The sequence below is a fragment of the Nicotiana sylvestris genome, chromosome 7, assembly GCF_000393655.2.
Source record: "Nicotiana sylvestris chromosome 7, ASM39365v2, whole genome shotgun sequence".
NCBI lineage: Eukaryota > Viridiplantae > Streptophyta > Magnoliopsida > Solanales > Solanaceae > Nicotiana > Nicotiana sylvestris.
The window spans coordinates 149,156,377-149,176,121 of record NC_091063.1 but is presented as its reverse complement, the minus strand read 5'-3'; the positions used below and the strand labels follow the sequence as shown (position 1 = coordinate 149,176,121).

At 42.4% G+C, this 19,745-nt stretch overlaps 1 protein-coding gene across 1 annotated transcript; it reads right to left on the bottom strand.

Moving 5' to 3' along the window:
* Window positions 1-398: 398 nt before the first annotated feature.
* On the bottom strand, window positions 399-2,729 carry LOC104227557 (L-type lectin-domain containing receptor kinase IV.1-like). The gene has a single exon (XM_009779819.2). It carries the CDS (start codon window positions 2,550-2,552, stop codon window positions 555-557), a length of 1,998 nt encoding a protein of 665 aa, XP_009778121.1. The 5' UTR covers window positions 2,553-2,729; the 3' UTR covers window positions 399-554.
* Between the last annotated feature and the right edge of the window lie 17,016 nt (window positions 2,730-19,745).

The following is a 19,745-nucleotide window of genomic DNA, read 5'->3' as shown; positions in this document are numbered from 1 at the left end:
TTAACATAGTTAGGGGTGGCAAACCGGCAGGTCGGGTCGGATATGGGAGGGTCGAAAACGAATAATGCAAAAATGGATAAATTATTCGACCCGACCTATATTTAATACGGATAAAAAATGGATTAACCGAAAGATAATATGGATATCCATAGCTTCTTGAATACGACCACTTTTCGGGAGAATTGTGGAAAATATTAATTTGCCCATTCTCCAATCAATTTGGAATCATTTTTCCAGTCCTGGAGAATTTTTTAAACGGGAAGTTGAAGATTTAGAAAGAAATTCAGAACTTCTTTTGATGTAATTTTCTATGTAGTGAATAAGGAAGATCTTATTTTCATATAGAGAACACTAGGATAAACTTAAAGGGATCAAAGAAGTGAAGCTTCCAAGATGACTGAATAAACCAAGTCCACTGCTTTAGGTTGAATATAGCTAATATAACTACTTTTCATTACTAGGAAAAGAGAAAAAAATTTAAATATTCGTACATATGATCCAATGTTGTCCGACCCTTCCGCGAACTCCAGAGCTTAGTGCATCAGACTGCCCTTTCAACGACCGCGGGAGAGAATGGAGTTTGTAATAGAAGAAGGGCAAGAAAGTGGCTGGTCAGCAGAAGATGAATATGACATTGGAAAATGATCAAACCCTGCTAAGGTTAAGCTTGTATTTGAAGTTTGCATAAGTGATAATTCTGGCAAAGGCATAGCATCTTCTAAATATAGCAACACTTGCCTCATACTTGGCCTAGCTGTTGGTTGTGTCTGAGAACAAACTAATCCAAGTTTTAATACCAACTCAACCTCTTCTTTAACATAATCATTTCCCAAATTTTGATCAATGGCTTCAAGAATATCACCTCTACTCCAACAAGAAAATACATAGTCAACCAAAACAATGTCCTCGTCCGATACTCGTGGATCTATTGGCCTTCTCCCACAAGCCACTTCAAGCAAAAATGCACCAAAACCATATACATCACTCCATGTTGTAGCCTTTCCAGTTCTTGTTTGCTCAGGGGCAAGATAGCCTACAGTTCCAACCACGTGTGTAGTGAGCGGATCGCTCCCATGATCATACAATCTTGCTAAGCCAAAATCTCCCAACTTGGCATTTAACTCACTGTCTAACAACACATTACTTGCCTTTACATCTCTGTGAATTACAACTTGTTCCCATTCTTCGTGCAGATAGACTAGCGCTGATGCTACGCCTTTAATGACACGAAATCTTTGGTTCCAGTTGAGAGCACGTCTTGGTTTGTCATATAGAAACTTATCAAGACTTCCATTAGGCATACATTCATAAACCAAAAGCAACTCTCCTTTTCTCCTGCAATAGCCCAAAAGTGGTACTAAATTTCTATGGCGTAGTCGACCAATACTAACAATTTCTGCTACAAACTCCCTCAACCCTTGTTTTGATTCATGAGATACCTTCTTGACTGCTATCTCAGTTACAGAATTAGGTAATACTCCTCTATAGACTCTGCCAAAACCCCCAAAACCTAACAACTCTTTGTTTGCAAATCCTTTGGTTGCAAAATAAAGATCTTTGTACTTGAACCTATGAGGGCCATATTCAAGCTCCCAATCTTCAAGCAATTCTGCAAACTTCCTTTTCCTTCCTACATAATAAATTAACACAGAGAAGGCTATTACTACAACAACTGCTGAAATCAAAGGCAAAGCAATCAACAAAAGTTTGGATTGTTTCTTCGGTCCAACTCGAGGAAGCTTAGGAAGCCTAGCAAGATCAAGCCCTTGAGCTATTCCATTCATTCTAAAGCTCCATCCAAGAACATATTGTGTCGAAACAACTGAGCCAGTGGATCCAGAAAAGCCAATAAACATGGTTTTATTTAAAATTGGTGAAAGATCATAGGATATAGACAAAAGAGGAACATTTGGTTTTGCCATATTCATTGGAGCCAATGTGACATTAATTTGCTTAGCCACACCATTATAGTCCACCCAAGCTTGCATTGGCTGGCCACTAGCAAGAGTCATGTTATTGAGTTCGACACTATTGGTACCATAATAACCTGCTGGCTTTGATTCAACGGATTTTAATCCGTTGATGTCAATTCCAACATGGTTACCATCAATATCATTGAATTCTCTGTTTTGAAGGGTATCAAACTCCACCGCGAAAATATGATTTGTGGCTTCGCCAGTAGTGTTATCATTGAATAGGCCTAGAAATGGGCTTGGAAGTGTATCTACTAACCCTCCTACAGGTGCAATTACAAAAGCCATGCCATGACCAGGCAAAACTGAAGGCACTATAGCAAATACAAAAGTTGTAGAAAAAGAGAAATTTGAACCATTTGGTAAGTTCTTGAAATTTATTGGTGTAGGGTAAAAAGCATGGCCTTTCTGCAGCCGAGAAGTATTTGTTAGCTGTAATAAGCCTTTTGATGTCAACTGTGCAATGCCATCAAGACTTAAATTTGCTCTGTTGAATCCATTGTAAGTAAATCCGAGATCTTCAGAGCTTACAAGACCAAAAAGAGCAGCCATAATCAAGGCCAAGATCTTGAAAAACATGGCTAAAAATCTTTCAACAATTTCTCATAACTCAGATTCAACTATACTTAATCTTTTATAGAAGGTAAGTTGATGTGATGATTGAAATAATGGACGCCGTTAATGCTAATTCATATGTTTTCTTCATTGTGGTCCTAAATCCAAGTTAGAGTGACCCAACTTATTTTCTTGGTTGTGATAAATGACAAGTACTGGAAAAACAAGAAGTCAAACTTTGTGGGAATGTATTATTCTTCATTTCCACTATATGGCCTGAATTTTTTGTTAGTTAGCTGTGTAAAAAGAATAAGTTACTATTTTCGTACGAATACGTGCATGGACAGATTTATGCAAGTTTAAGTCGGTAAAAGAAGGAAACAAAAGGAGAAAGAGGAAAAAGAAAATGCCCATCCAATACTTGAGTTGTCAACGTACCCCATTACTTACGTTACAGAGTCTGGCAATGTTTGGTGGTTGGTTTAAATAGCTAGAAAATTGTAATGTGACTTTCCTTTCCCATAAGACAATTTCCATTTTAGAAAAGGACTTTCACTTGATGTTTAGCATTATTATTTTCTAATTTTGGTACATGTATTGCTATAAGTCTTATATCCTGCTAAAGGGCAGTCCGGTGCACTAAGCTCTCGCTATGCAGGGGTCCACGGAAGAACCGGACCACAAGGATCTATCGTATGCAGCCTTACCTTTCATTTCTGCGAGAGGTTGTTTCTGTATTGCTATAAGTCTTCTATCCTACTATATGTGCTAAAACAACCTTCCCAAGAGGGTTAAGGTATGGAGTTATTTATCTCAAGAGATGATTTCAACTTTAGTGCTTTGGCCATTCTTATCATAATGAGATGTTTCTTAGTTTGTTCACATTTAATGGACTTAACTTAAGCCTTTTTTATTGCATATGACACAAATGCTTAGATGGGAGAAATAGGTACACCAATTCCTCCTGAGCCTCTTATTTCTTCACTTCACTATTTGGACTCTTCATTCTCTAAAAGTAGACGTTAAACGCATGATCCATTTTGTTGATTGTTTGTTGTTTACCGCGAAAATGGTAATAACAATTAAAATTGTTGACGAGATTCTAAAAATACGTGATCTATTTTTATGCTAGTTGTTAGAGCAGTTGATGCCAGATATGTGAAGCTTAACAACGAAATACGAACTAAAACAAGGCTATAATCAAACCGAGGGGCTTACTGTCCGGGTTTCGAATTGACCGATGAGAGGCCTCGAGGTCGATGCCTGGGCTCGGGCTCGACCTATCGGGGATAATCGGAAAAGGGCTAACGTTAGGATATAATTAAAGGAGGCTCATTATAGCCAATATCAAGCAATAAAAGAAGAATAAGTATGAAAGCAATAAATGGAAGAGGTAGCCTCGAACGAGTAAGAGAGAGAGTTGTTATTGATCTTGTGTGGAATAGTTGGAGCAACAACAACCCCTTACAAAGTGGTGAGGATCCCTTTTATATAGGAGGGGAATCCTGTTATAGTACAAATACATTAATTGTAAAGGCATGGAGAAGGGATTGCTAGACACGACGCCTTGACACAGGCTCTGGGTAGGCTGGCTTTGTCAGAATTAGCCTTGCGCCTTGGGAATTCCCCATTTTACTTTGGCCTCGATCTATATCCTCTTTGAGTCGGACCTCGACGAGCTCTGAGAGAGGGAACTCGGTCACAACTTTGCGTCCTCGGGATCTCGAGGTATTCTTCTTAAGTGACTCGATAGAAAGAATTCAAACCTTCTGATTTTGCCGCATAAGATAGTCTCCGCGTTTCTCAGAACGAAGCGATGGGAAATGATTATGATACCCAACTCCTCGGGCATGCCATGACGACGTCGCACCGATGATGCAATCTATGGCGTAAATTTTCATGATAAGCAGGACATTCCATGAACTTGTCTTTTCGACGCCATTCAATGCATTGTCGATTCCCGTTCTCCAAAGTGGCAGTACTGCCGTCGATTCAGTTTTTCAAGAATGCAGTAACTGCATCCGCCGGTCAGTCTTCCAAAGGCCTCGATGACCGTGTCATTATCTCCTATAAATGGGAGCGTTCTGGTGTTACATTTCTATCCAAGTGTCTTCATTTTCTCATTTATCCCCTTCTCCTCGCCATCTTCCTCTATTATTGATCACCATGTTTGAAGTTCACGGCCTTAAGGTTGTTTGTCAGCATTCTGATAGGCCGTGTCGTGGCCTTTTCCCTAAGCTCCACTTTGTCGAGCATGATTATATCGTTCTATCGTTGATGTAGTTGTTGTTACGCCTACTGTCGTTGTCCTTGTTGGCTCAAGACGTTGATATACGGGGGTCGACTTTCCTCACTTTAGAATGTTCTTCGGACTATATACCGCTGCTCACAAGGGGGATCGAATTATACATCGCTACTCACCTTCATACCCTGGCTCAACGTGGAGCTTTGCCCCGGGCTAGCAGCTTGCATGGCTCAATGTTCCAAGAAGTGGATTCAAAGTGGTTGTACAAGCGAGGCCGATGTTCGCTAGGTCTGTTGTCTCTCCGAGGTTCTCTTGGCCAGTGAGGGTGCTCGACCTTTGGTGGGCTATGGAATTTACCTTCTTCTCGACTTATCCTTTGGGGATATCAGTGTGGAAGGTCAGGATAAGGCTTCTGAGGATGTGTTCCCAGAGGCGTTGTTGCAGGAGGTGGACCTTCGAGTGTAGACTAGGATCTAGGCTTTTATCACGTGTGTGCATCCCTTTGCTTCTTTGTTTCTGCGTAAAGACCCCTTGCGGGCTTTTGTAATTGTATGTAAGGATCCCTCGGGGGCCATTGTAAGCCAATATTTATGAAATAGAAAGACATCTTCTTCACTTCTGCTTTTGATATTTGCTATATTCTTGTATATTCTTGTGTATTTGCGGGGATTTTGAATGTACGCCTTTGTTGATGATCATCAATATTCTTTCCATTCTTTGGTCGACAGAAATGGCTCCATTCCGAGCCTACCGTGGTTCTTCGGACCAAGCCCATAGCGATACGATAGATTTGGGATGTTGGGACCCTCGAACCACATGAAGATGGCATATCGGACCTTGAAATCTTCGAGGGTGGTCTCTGAGTGAAGGTCAGCTTCGGGCATCTGCAGATTTGCTTTGAACTTGATGTAGATAATCTTTTAAGGCATTGTAGATAGGTTCTAGTGGAGAGGTTTCCCATGGCCGGGTGACATCATGAGGTTGAACCCTCATGGACGGAGCTTAAAGTGCTTATTTTCCTTCTTGGGAGGAACCTTCGAGGTCGGATACCTTCTCGAGACTGGAGATGATGTCGCTGATCTTTTGAAGCCTGGCTTCCCTTTGACGGAGGTCCTTGGGGTCGGGTACCACCTCAGAATCCGTACCGAAGACGTTGGCCTCACGGGGCCTAACCCGGGTAGGTGAATTGTTGTTGTTCCCCCCATATATATGGGGTTGCTCCCGCTTCTTGGAAGATCTCATTATTTTAAATAGTTATCCTTCCTCTTTGCATTGATTCCTTTGTTACCTTAAGCGCGAAAGTGTTCGTGCATGTTCCTGCTTCAGTTTGCTAGTTCCACCATAACCATGACTGCTACTTCGGGGTCTGTCCGATAGAGAGGGGAGAGTTCCACTCCCAGAGCTCAAAATCCACAAGAGTTTACTCTGAAGACTATGTCTTTGATAAAAGAGGAACATCTGGAGATAGTGAGGAGAGACTGCGGATGGGGCGAGGGGGCAGCGCTACAGACGCTTCCCCTGGATGGAGGTATCATGGACCTTGCCGATGGATTCCTGAACGTATACTTGTACCCTTTTGCGCTAGGCCCTCTTTATAGGGTCGTGCTCGATTTATGTTTAAAGTATCGAGTTACTTTTGTGTAGATACATCCGTCATTTTGGCGAATAGTGTTGATGATGAGGCCCTTTGCGGAGAAAGCTGGGCTTGAATTCACGCTCAGTCACCTCGTCAGGCTGTACCTGACCTTTCATCATCGAGGTCTGCTAATCTTGTGGTGTCGTTCATCTACTCCCTTTGTTATTGATGATGAGGAATATGGAGATCAAGAGTGGATTAGTCGATTCATCTAGATTCAAATGACTGACGTTATCCTTGTGGAACTTATGCCATTCCCCGAGGAATAGAATTACATGCGTGAGTGGAGCGTCTCATGCTTTCTCAGATTTGCTCATGGTGAAAGCTAGTTAAGTAATCGTTCTTCCTTCTTTTTTGCAGCAATTTCATGGGCGCCGGGCGAAGTTCCTGATCTGCCCGGCTGGGTCAGGAAGCTGGCGACCCATTCGACTTGTGACGAACGTAGTTGGCGAGTTGTGTCCCGGGGCATATGAGAAGCAAAATACTAAGGTACGTGCTTATGCTGCTTTTTACCTTGTCCTTTGCACATTTGGGATAACAGTTTCCTCTTTTAATGCACTAACCTTGCCGTCGTAAGTATTGGAAGGTCTCCAAAGGTGAGGTTGTGCTCCTCCGGAGAGGGGGAGGAGTTGCCAGCTTCCGAGCCAAAGGACGATAGTGATAAACTGGATATGCACTTGTAGTGCGATGGTGCTCTTAGCAGGGCGAAATAGGTCCGAATCTTCGAGGAGAAAACATTGCTCGAGCCTGTTGTGCCCGAAATCTCTGGTTCTGGAGAGGTGGTTCCTACGAGTAATCATGCTTCGACCGAGGTTGGTTCTTCCAGGGCCGAGGGGGATGGATCAACAGAAGTGTTCTCGTCCTTCGAGGAAGTCCGCTGGCTTCACTTTGAGGTGAGTTTTGGCACAGGCCTTCCGCATCTCGCGTCATCCCTTCCTTATCGACTTTTTCTTCTGCAGACCTTTGACAGGCGTAGGTCTGAGTTGCTCCATCATGGGGCTAGGCTTCAGAAATATCTGGATGAGGGTAGGTACATTAGGCTCCTTTGCAAGGAGAAGGAAGTTGAGTTGTTGCATTGGCAATATGAGGCGTACCGGAGCTCGAATTACGAGAGCTATTTGATGGAGCAGATAATTCCATGTGGTATGTGTTTCGCTTTTTAACCTTTTTGGGTTAAATTTTACCTATCTCAATTGCAGAAAAAGACGGAGGCTCTGGAGCACCTTAGGGGTAAAGCCGACCGAGTTAGGAATGACTAAAATTCCTGCCTTCGAGGCCCAACTCCGCTTGGCTTGTGACAACACTTCAGTTTAGGCGAATATGATCACGAAGCTCGAGTTTGAACTTTCGAAGGTCAGGGTTGAGATCGTCGATGCTCGGGCTGAAGCAGCATTGAGCCGGACTAAGGCTAATCAGGAGATGGTGATTCATTTGAAGGATGCTACTGATGCCCAAGCCGAGTTAAAGAGGGCCCTCGATCGTGAAGAGAGGATCGAGGAATATGTTCGTTGCAGATCCTGAAGAAGGGTACTTGAAGAGATCGACGCCAGGGGTTTTATTCTCCTGGAAGAGCTGGCGCGAGCAGAGGCGGACGAGCGCAATTCTCGGTCATTCCTACCCGATGTTGAGGAGAGTGAAGACGAGGCTGATAGGTCGTAACCCTCGGGGGCGGGGCATAGACTCTACCATCTTGTTTGTAATATTTCCAGAGCGTGTCCTTAGATGGAGGATGCACTTTTTTCATGTATGTAAATAGAAGAAAACTTGAAGCTTTATTTCTTATGTATCCATTTCTGCTTCGCTTCTGACAAGGTAGACTGGTTTCGGAGTTGGTGAGAATTCTTAGATTCGTAATATGGCTCTGGGGCTCATCAAGAATGCTCGGGGGCCCTTACGCATTCGGTCGATGCGACCTTTAGTGTACATTGACGTTAGAGCTCTTATGCTTTTGTTCAACTATTTTGGGTTTAGTGTCTGAGTCGGGCTTCGACTCGAGCCCATTCGATGCTCAAGCTTTTGTGTCTACATGGGCGGGCGACGATGGCTCTTACGCCTTACCCTTGGGTATTTGTATTTTAACTATTTTGGGTTCAGTCTCCGGGTCGGATTACGACTCGAGATCAATTGACCCTCAAGTTTTGTATTTTCGTCCTGAGGCTCATGAAGCTGGTGGGGATGGCCCTTACACTTTTTCCCTTAGGCATGCATTAGTTAGCTATTTTGGATCCGGTCTCCGAATCGGGTTACGACTCGAGCTCATTTTGATCCTTAAGCTTTCAAATTTTAAGCTGGCGACGGTGGCTCTTACGCTTTTGGTCGTTGCGACCTATTAGTGTATGGCCCTAAGGCTAGTTTTGCTGGCGACAATGGCTCTTACGCTTTTGCCTTTAGGCATGTGTAGGTTTTATTTTCTTCTCGTTAAGGACTTTTTGAAATGATTTTGCCTGACCAATCATCGGTTCGGGAAGAACTTCGATTTCAAGTCGTTAGCGGCGATGTTCAAGCACCTCGGAAGGTTTAGCTCGTAGTCTGAGTAGCTCAAAGCCTTGTGATTTTGGAGCTGGCATGGTCGAAGCTCGTTTGCCTATCGAGGGTAGCCTGTTTAACCGGTTCTTTTTGAAGTAGATTCGAAGTAATGGCCTGTGATTTTATAGCGATGGTCGGGCGTCCCCGAGTCGCGATAATTTGGCTGGTGCAGCCGTATTGACCGTAGTCATTTATTTTTGGTCGGGGTCATTTTTGATCCCGAGTATGGTAGTTTAGGCATCTACATCGAGGGTATGCCTTTCAGGAGTCTTACAAATGCGACATATAGCCTAAACTTCGGGATCGAGTTTTATGCCTGTAGTAAGGTCTTACAAAATTTTCATGCATGTTGAGGTCTTACAGTTTTTTATGCCTGTTGAGGTCTTACAGTTTTATCATGTCTGTTGAGGTCTTACAATTTTTTCATGCCTGTCGAGGTCTTACAGTTTTATCATGTTTGTTGAGGTCTTACAGTTTTTTCATGCTTGTTGAGGTCTTACATTTTTATCATTCTTGTTGAGGTCTTACAGTTTTATCATACCTGTTGAGGTCTTACAATTTTTGTTACTATATTAAATAGATCTTGCTAGACCGAGTTTGCCCGCTCGGGGTCTTGCGGCCTCGGGTTTTTAAGTAAATGGTGATTTGGTGACAGTCTCCGAGTCATTGAGTTTGCTCAGGCTCGGAGGCCATTACTCGTGAGCTCGGGGTTGCCTCATTAAGGGCTTATGAGTATGGAGTTCTGACCCTGAGGCCATGCGGATGACAAATTATTGACGCTAGTCTCGGAGTATTTCGGGACGTACTCGATGGAGGGATCCTTGCTGTGAACATGCTGAATTTTCTTTGGAGTACGATGCTTTTGGTGAATGATATTCTTTGATTGCTTGGCGTAAGTACATGTTGTTTTGTTGCCGTAAGACCAGCTTATGTGGGCAAGGTTCATTTGACCGTTTGGCCCGATACATTATTCCCTATTGGAACTTTGTTAGATGTTTCCTAGCTCTTCCGAGCGGATGGCCTCTCAAAGGGGCGCCCTCTAGTGTTCGGGGTTGATTACAAAAGAAGCCCTGCAAGCTTGTCGGATCCTCATTAGGTAGCGCATTGCCCCGTTAAGAACCTTGCCGGCGAAACCCTCTTTGGGACGAAAGCTTGGACGAAGGGAAAGAGTGCAACGGATGCTATTAAGACCTTGGGATCTTTGGGTTGAATTAACACTTTCGACCGCCCTGACCGGGCGTCTGCATATGGGTTAGTGTAAAATAACGAAAGAGGGAGGTGGTCTTACCTTATCGCGGGGTGCGCAGGCGGTGCTCCGAGACCTGATGTGTCTCTGTTGTTTGGAGCGAGGACTCTATACGGCCCTCCGTTGTGTTTAATCGGGATTAGCCGAAGACATAGTTTGATCACCCTTTGACTCTTTCGAGAGTGGAGATATTGGTGTCGGCACTATGTTACGTAATGTGAACACTTTTCTTGCCGTGTGTTGTTCCCCGTAGATAGTTTTAATTCCGCCCTTTGCTGGGGATTTTATCATTTGGCGAAGAGAAGACGGTACTGCCTTTATGCGATGCGCCCGCGGCCATCCGAATAAGGCGTTTATACCTCGTGTCTCTTTTGACGATATGGAACTTGGCGTTCCGGTCTGCGCCGACCACGCTGACCTAGAGAACGATCTCTCCTCTCGTTGTTTCGATTGTCGCGTTGAATCCACCAAGGATTTGAGAGGCGGGCATGATTTGGCCTAGCAGTCTGAGCTGCTATATCACCCTCGACCCGATAATGTCGATCGAGCCACCTGAATCCACGACCACATGTTTTATTTGAAATGAACGAATGAGGAAGAAGGTTACCAGTGCGTTGTTATGATGTTGGAGAAAGATTTCGAAGCTTTTCTTGCCGAACACGAGGGCATCTTCGGGTACGTGTCCCCGGGTCCGTTTTTCTCTGGTGATGGATATTTTTGTCCTCCCCTTCACAAATTTCTGGAGAGTCTCGGCGCTCCTCTAATATCATGGTAATTTGTGGAGGCCCATTTGATTCGTTATTCTTCGCCGCCTTTCTTTCTCGGAACTAAACTTGAGCTTGATTGCTCAAAAATTCTTGGCGGTGACTTTTATTAAGTAGCTTGGCTATTTTCTTTCGGAGCTGGTGGCAATCTTCGGTCTTGTGGCCGTGCGTATTATGAAGTTCATATACCAAGTTGTGATTCCTCTGGGAAGGATCCGACTGAATAGGCCTAGGCCATTTGGTGACCCCGATTTTGGTGACGGTGAGCACGATGTCCGATACAACAATGTTGAAGTTGTATTTTGATGGGCGAGGTGCCCCTGCTGACCTCGTGTCTACGTCGAATCTGGCTCTGTTGACTAGCCCTCGAGGATACTGTCCTCGATCTATTCTCTGACCGTTGCGAGGTAGGTTGCATCTCGGAGTGTTCCTCCTGTCTTAAGCGTACGGCTGGTATCTTTCTTTGTTTGGTTTCGATTTCTTTGCCAGGAGCCTTATTGGGTATACTGAGCCCGAGGGGGCTCCCAGCTAGTCATCCTCGACCCTAATTTGCGACTGGTACCGATTGTGGGCATCCGACCAGGTCGTAGCTGTGAGCACGTGATTTTTGTTTTGCGCGACAGTCGCTCCAAAAGAATAAAAATTGGTCCTGCTGTACAATTTTTGGATTTCTGTGCGGCACTTTGTTGATTTATTTGTGACTTTGGCCCATTTTTATTTATTTACTTTATTAAAACAAAATTCAAAAAAAAATGTGTACGTGTCATGCATAATCTGAACCATAACATGGTTTAAATAGAAAGGCATAAACATGCATCTTTGTCCGTGATTTTGTTTTGTTTGATTTTACATGTTTTGAAATATCTTTAGTGTGTGTGCAAATAATTGTATTGAGTGTGTATTTAATTTTAATTTGATTTTTGCTTAGTTTTGTTTTTAAAATAAATAAGAAAAGAAATAAAAATAAAAATAAAAAAGAGAAAAAGACCCTTTCTTCTTCCGGATTGGGCCAATTTATTAAAATTGGCCCAAAACAAACAACGTCCAAACCAGGCCTGCCCGGTCCAACACCAGCTGATACCTAGGGTGTCCAAACGACGTCGTATTGATCCAGGTTGATCTGGGCCGTTGATATCAGATTGATCAACGGCCAAGATCACATTTCCCATACCCACGAACAGAACCCGACCCGTTTCCACCCGGACCAACCCAAACCCCCATTAGTTGAAACGACACCGTTTCCCCTAAACCCTTAGATCCAAGCCATCGATTTCGGTTGATCCAACGGTTGAGATCCGCCCACCCACTAACTATATAAGTCTCTAATCGTACCCTACCCCCCTATCCAATACCCCAGCCTCGTCGTCTTCACCAGAACCCCCAAACCCTAGAGCCGCCCCTGTACTCTTCACCATGAAAACCGGCGGCATGAACGCCGGTGACCTCGCCCTGAACACCATAGAACCCCCTCACCACCCTGAACATAGACCTGTTAACCGTTTAGTTCGAATCATCCTCTAGGTCCTCGAATCTTCATTTGAAGATTCGAGTCAAAACTCGATCTACACCGTTTAACCCCAGCTTCACACCAGACACTCCCCAGACCCCCCTCGTGACCAAACCATACTTGGTTTGGTCCGAATCTGATCAGGGAAGCATGAATCCCAGATCTGAGTTTTGGAACTAGGTGATTCCTCGTCACTGGTCCGTGTCTTGCTCGAACCAAGGAAATTAAGGTCTAATGGACCTTAATCGAAGTGTTTCTCATCTGAGAAACACTTCGATTAAAGTCCGTTCAGCCTTAAGAAAGGTCTGTCCAATTCCAAGTCAAGGTTTTGATTTTTCGAGATTTGAGGTGAGTCTTGTTTTCTTTTCTTTATTTCTGTTTGGTCCATGTAAGTGATTAAATGTCTGTTCATGTTTTGTTTCAATTTGTGTCTTTGAATTTTTACCAACTTCTGTTTGTCCACTTTGCCTGAACCACTGTGTTTGTTTGAATCCCTCCTTTATTCTGATAATGCGTGTGTATATGCTGTGCGAATAATTGAGCTCCAAATGTTGACTGACTAGTTGATTCCTCGAGTGCAATTCTGTTTAGTCAGTATAATTCGAATCATGTATCGATACTGTTTAAATGTCTGATTTTTGGCTATGATTGTGTATGTTAATGCTAATATAGTCGAGTCGACATGTGTCGTCAATTAGTTTCAACTGTCTGAACAAAATAAATCGATTTGCTTCTGTTGAACATTGCCTGAATCAATTAAGAACTAAGTTCATTTACTTATAGTTGTTAATGTGATTTCAGAAACCTAATGTTTAGTCTGTAATGGTAATCTGAACTGGAGGGCATGTGCACAACATGGGCATAAAGGCCTTTTTGAATTAAATAGTTTGACAGCATGTGCTGTCAGACTACATCCTGCTGCCCATGCTTGCTTTTAGTTAATAAAATGGGAAAGATAAGTCTGCCAGGGAATGTTGATGGGGTTTAATACTTAATTAGCCTAAAGTGGAACTGAAAATGGAAGGCACATGGGAGGGGTATGGTGATATTCTAAACAGGCTGTTAAAAGGGGTAGTGTTAAGGCTTATAAATGGGGGGAGGACATCTGATAGGGGGGGATATACACACGGATCCTAAGATTAGAAAAAAAACACACACACATAATAGAGGGAGGCACACTGTGAGGAATATTTTTGAAAGAAAGAGAGAGTGATACACATTGAGGGATACATGCACACACACGACACACAAAAGAGACAGAACTCAGATTGAATATTTGAGAACTGAAAATTCTGAAAAAACCAGAAAAACTGGAAAAGATTTCTTTCTGATAACTCAAGCATATTTTCAAAACTGAAGATTGACATTGGATTTTGAAAAGAAAGGAGACAGGGAGAGGGGTATCACAAAAATCAGAAGTTGTTTTCTTCCTGTTGTTTGTTCGATTCCCAGTTTGTTTGACTGTTTCAAACAAGTGTTGGTTTCCTCTCAAATATCAGTCAGGTTTCTGCTGTTTGGTTCTTATTGGTTTGTTTTCTTTTGGAGTTAGACCGTTTGAGTTCTGAGCCACTCCCCTGCTTGTTGCTGTCATTTTGTTACCTTTTCCCATTGGCTATAATTGCACTTTGCATTGGGATTTTGTTACCTGTTGTTACTGCTGCTGCACTTGTTGTCATTGTTACTCTACTGACTGCCCTCTTCTTCAACTGTCAAATATTTCCAGGTACACAACCTCTGAAACCATGTATTGTTGAAAGTTGGAAGTTGAAGCAGAAATAAAGAAATGAACATCTGTTTATGTTATAACATTGGTGTTAAAAAATAGGTTGAATGTTAGTTGGGCCTGTGTTTGTTTAACTGCAAACTGCAAACATTCTGTATAAACTGACATACATTCTGTTTGAGATGAACTATTAGATAGCATTGTTTGATAGTAATGACAGTATGACATAGACAGTATGTTTGATTTAGTATACATTTAGTTCAGTATAACATTCTGTTTGATTTAGTTATGACAGTATAACATAGAGTCATGGCAAGCACTTGTATGTATTTTGCCCTGACCACTGAATTGACAAATCTGTGGTACTAGGTCTGGGATAAATGTATCCCAAACAAACTCTCATGCAGTCACATTAAGAGTCTGGCTACGAATGCCAGCTCTCCTGTCAGAATATTTGTTCCGATATAGGTTCGATATTGGGTCTCGGTATAGATTCCTTGTTTCGAATGATGCGATGACTGTTGAAGAAAACTAATAGTCGTATTGAATTCAATTAGTAGTAATTCTCCTAATAAACAGCCAATTTCGTTTATCAAGTTCAAATAGGTTCGAGTTTAAAAATAAAACTTGGAGGTCGTTAAATATAACTCAGTATATGTTTGCTTGCAATCTCACTTAGCAAATTAATAAGCGTATTCACTCGATGAAGACAAAGCATGAGGTAACTCTCACCTCATAAACAATCAATCAGGTAATCAAACAAATTTAGGTTTGGCAAACATAATAAAGAGTCAGTCTGTACTTGTTCAAACAAGTAAGTTCGGTATCATCTTTTTTTTTTAAGAGACAAACGTAGTAGAAATGTAGTCACTGTAGGATACCCTTCTAAAATAATGAGACGAGCCTCGCCAAATAAAAATGCAAATTGCGGGGCCCTCAATAAATAACCATAACAAATATTTTAGAATTCAGGCTAGGCCGTTTATGTGAATCTCATGGCCTTCCACTAAATAATAACGCGCTAAACTCTTCAGGCACGGTTTAAGTAAATTATGTTCTTAAATTCGGGTGCACATTGATGTGACCCAAGTCCAAATCTCAACGAAGTCCAAATGTGTTGACGATCACGGGCGCATTGATTGTGACGTGGTTCGAGATGCATTTTCACGACGTTGCAATTCTATAAAATAAGTGATAATAATAAAAGCGGTTTAAACTTAATAAAAGCACATAAGTCACAACATGTATTTAAATCAGATATTTAGCCATTATAACAATTTAAGCGACCGTGCTAGAACCACGGGATTCGAGGGTGCCTAACACCTTCCCTCAGGTCAACAGAATTCCTTACTTAGAATTTCTGGTTCGCAGACTTCATTCGGAAAAGTCGAAAATTTCCTCGATATGGGATTCAAGATAAACCGGTGACTTGGGACACCAAAAGCCAAACCTTTCCCAAGTGGCGACTCTGAATTAAATAAATAATCCCATTTCGAATATTGTCACTTAGATTGGAAAAACTCCACCCGCGCATTTTTAACCCTTCAGGGAGGGGCGCGCAAAAAGGAGGTGTGACAGCTCTGGCGACTCTGCTGGGGATGTAAACCCAGAACCACTGGTTCAGGGTTTAAGAATTCGAGCTTAGAATAATTGTTATATTTGGCTTTATTATCTGATCTTTATTACATGTTTTTGCATAACGTGCTAAATGTTGTCTTTTACCGCTTTGATATTATCTGAACTGTATATAAACTGTGCCGAAACCCTTCTCTTCTTACCTCCGGGGAGAAGCTCGCTGGTCGAGACTCCCTATTCTGTTAGTGTCAATACCTGAAATAAGAAAGAGGTCGGACAAGTTACAAAGCCGGACGATCTCGCGGGTCCCCGGTACGTAGCCCCCTCCTCGACTCGAGTTGTCCGCTCGGGTACACAGTCTAGAACAAATACCCAGGTTACGAACCTAGAATAACTTGACTTCATGCCGGATCCCTAGTAGGAACGCTTATTTGCATCATGTTGCATTTGACTTAGGGGACTCAACACAGGGGTTGGGTCCGTCTAGGACAGGCAACCTGAAATGAAAAGACCACCCTGATGCATCCTATTTGTTTTGCGCATTTATTTGCTTCGGTTCCGCATGCTGACCGGTTTCTAACAAAAAAAAAGGAAAATAGCAGCGTAGGGAGATAATTACTTATTTTGGAAAAAATAAAACCAATGTCCAAGTAGTGTCAAAACCTCGCCGGAATTTTTTTTCTAAAAAAAAAGAATAAAAGCAAAACTTGTTTTCTTAGTTTGAATTAAAAAAATATATATATACAGAAATTTTCTTTTCGTCATTTCCAAAATCAAAAAAAAGAAAAAAAAAGAAGGTATTTATTTAAAAAAAAGACGGAAATTCATAATTCAAAAAAAAATGTTGTTTCTTTTGTAGTACCCCTTTTATAAATTCAGACTAATAGCCCAAATATTTCCAAAAAAAAAAAAATTAGTAATAAATGTTTTCTTTAATCTTTATCTCTTTTCAAAAAAAATAAAATAAAAATACGTATTCTTGATTTCTAGGTTTATTTGATTTTCTCTATTCATGGTATGCCCGAACTACGCCGGTTTGATTCTCACCAGATGTGATATACGTAGGCAACCCTCGCCGGGTTCAACCCCCATTTTTCTAAATAGCCAAAAATCAATAAATAAATAAATAAAAAATGTGTCAAATTTTTAAAGAGTCGTAAATAAATCGGGTGACGTTGTTTTGTCGTAAATAGCCGAATGTTCCCGAAAGGGACGCCGGAAGGCTGACTTTGCATAAATAGACACCTTTGGGTCTTGTTTAGCATTTTATCCAGTAGGCCCACACAGCCTTAAAAATCTTCGCCCCCGAAATATTTAAAGGCCGTGTGTAAAACTCGATCCCCTCTGTAAAAAAAAAAAAATTTGAGTCAGTTCGTTTTGTTAAAATCACCTTAATAAATGTGCAGGATGAGCACGATGCAAAATGAACATTTTTCAATAATGACCAAAATCCCTGTCAAGTTGCGGCTATGGTGGAATGATCTAGGTGTTGAAGGACAAAATGAGGTTAAGAAATATCTGAAAGGTCTTGTGGGTCTGTTGGAAATCCAGCCTCGGGGAGATATCATAAGAGCTTTGGTTACCTATTGGGACCCGGCGCACAATGTTTTCCATTTCTCTGATTTTGAGCTCACCCCGACTTTGGAAGAAATGGCCGGATACATCGGGAATACTGAACTTCCGTTGAGGGAAAAATACTTGGTCGCCCCGAGAGTCGTCACGGTACATCGGTTCCTGGATTCATTGAAAATACCTAGAACAGTCCACAACCCGGATCTAGCAGCCGGATTCTGTACTCCATGCTTCATATATGATAGGTACGGTCACGAGGGGGGATTCAATAATCCAATCAACAAACTGTGCAGCAAAGGAGTTCGTCAGAAGTGGGACGAGCACAGACGGGTAGCGTTCATGATAATGTTCCTGGGTCTTCTGGTATTTCCGAGGAAAGATGGAAACATTGATTTGAAGATATCTGGGGTCGTCAGCACTTTACTCACGCAAAGTGACAGTACTCTCGCGCCTATGGTGGTATCCGACATCTTTCGAGCTCTCACAGCTTGTAAAGCTGGGGGAAATTTCTTCGAAGGTTGTAACTTGCTCCTACAGATATGGATGACCGAGCACCTCTGCCATCATTCCGAGATTTTGAGCCATGGTTCCCCGGAAAAGACCCGCATAGAAGAATCTTACACGAGAACCAAAGAGATCATTTGGCCCAAAGGAGTCCTGGCATGGACCTCGTTCTTGCAAGCTCTTACTGCCAGCCAAATACAATGGACGTTGGGATGGTTGCCTGTTGATGAGATCTTATATATGTCGGCGGCTAAAACTCATTTCTTGCTGATGGGGCTTAAGAGCATTCAACCTTACGCACCCAGCCGAGTTTTGAGACAGTTCGGAAGATGCCAGACAGTACCTCATGAGGAAGATCTTAGCGCTCAAGCAGTTGAGATAAGTCCTAACGGACAGTTCCCAGAAGCAAAGATTCGCCAAATCTGGAATGAGGGTCAATATTTGAAATCAGATACTTGCGTGCGGGATCGAGCCAAAGGAGAAACGGCGCCAGGTTACCTTGCATGGTATAGAAGGGAACTCGAGCATGAAAGGCCAGCTAAGAGACCCCACATCCGGAATTTCACCGAGTCATCGCAAAGGCATTGGGATTGGTTAGCAAAGGAAAGAGGCTATTGTGCCGAAATCAGCAGGTTAAAGCAACAAGTAGAAGGCATGAAATACGAGCACAACGTGCAAATTGCCACCGATCTGGGAGAGCGGAACAGGTTAATTCAAGAAAATGAAATGCTCGGAGCCCAGATCAAACAGATAAGGTTGGATGCAGATAAACAACCAAGGCGTCGATCAGACGAGCACCTGATAAAAAGGCTAAAAAGCGAGATCAGAGAATGGCAAGATGGTTTGGAGAAGTCTGAAAACGTCATAGCAGAGCTCAAAGCGCAGTGGGATACGAGAGTAGATAAGCATCGTCGATACCTGAATCGATTGGAAGGCGACCACGAGAAAACTGTTGCTAAAATAAAGAGAGAGATGGTTGCACTCGAGATCAAAGCAGTTAATCAGGCCAAGGATTTCCAAATTGAGAGCAGATACTGGTACGACTCAATAGCCCAGATGAAGTTAGAAGTACGGCGACTGAAGCATCAGCATGTACAAGATACTCAAGTCTTTAAGATATGCAGCGATCAGATAAAACGCCTGCTCGTAGAGAAGAAGCAAACCAGAGATAGGATCAAGGCCATTGCCCATGCCATCACCAGACGATGCCTACGATGTGAGAACATGTCCAGCGTTACCATCCTCTCGGCAGTAATGGGTCATGTCAAGCAGACTATGCACAAGCTGGAGCAACTTGAGAGGGATCTCACGCCTAGGACCGCGGCGAGGCCGAACGATGCCCCGCGGACACCAATTTTCAAAACCATAATGCACTCATAAGTCGAATCTGTATCTTAGCATTTTCTGCCTGTTTTCCATCAGGGTGATTTTAGTCTATGTTGAGTCTATGTTTATTTTCTAAGTTTGCTTTTCTTTCGCAAAATGTAGTTTGTAATAGACCACTTCAACAATAAAAAGGTTGTTTCTTTTACGCCCATTTGTGTTTTTTCGAACTACGTAATGATCTGATTCACGTTGGCATCGTGATAGGTAGGCAATCCTCATCGGATCCGGTCGCATTTCTTTTACTGCAAAATAAAAAAATATAAAAGAAAAACAGAAAAAGAAAAAGAAAAGAAAAGGAAAGGAAAAAAAACTAATAAAAATGCCGGAATGACGCATGCTCTCGTAGCAAACATATAGTAATCCACTCAACTGTATAGGTGCATCATGCCCAACGTGAGATTAACTATCTGTTATTTGCTACAAATTAACCGTGCGTTTGTCGTTGAGCATTTCCAGGGTTTTTGAAAAGACGGTTGGTTTGGTGAAAGTCTGGCCTCGCATTCATACTTCACGAGGTCAAGGAGAAGTGTTCA

Excerpts from the sequence above, each read along its gene's own strand:
- LOC104227557 (XM_009779819.2), bottom strand. The coding sequence starts at position 2,552 with ATGTTTTTCAAGATCTTGGCCTTGATTATGGCTGCTCTTTTTGGTCTT.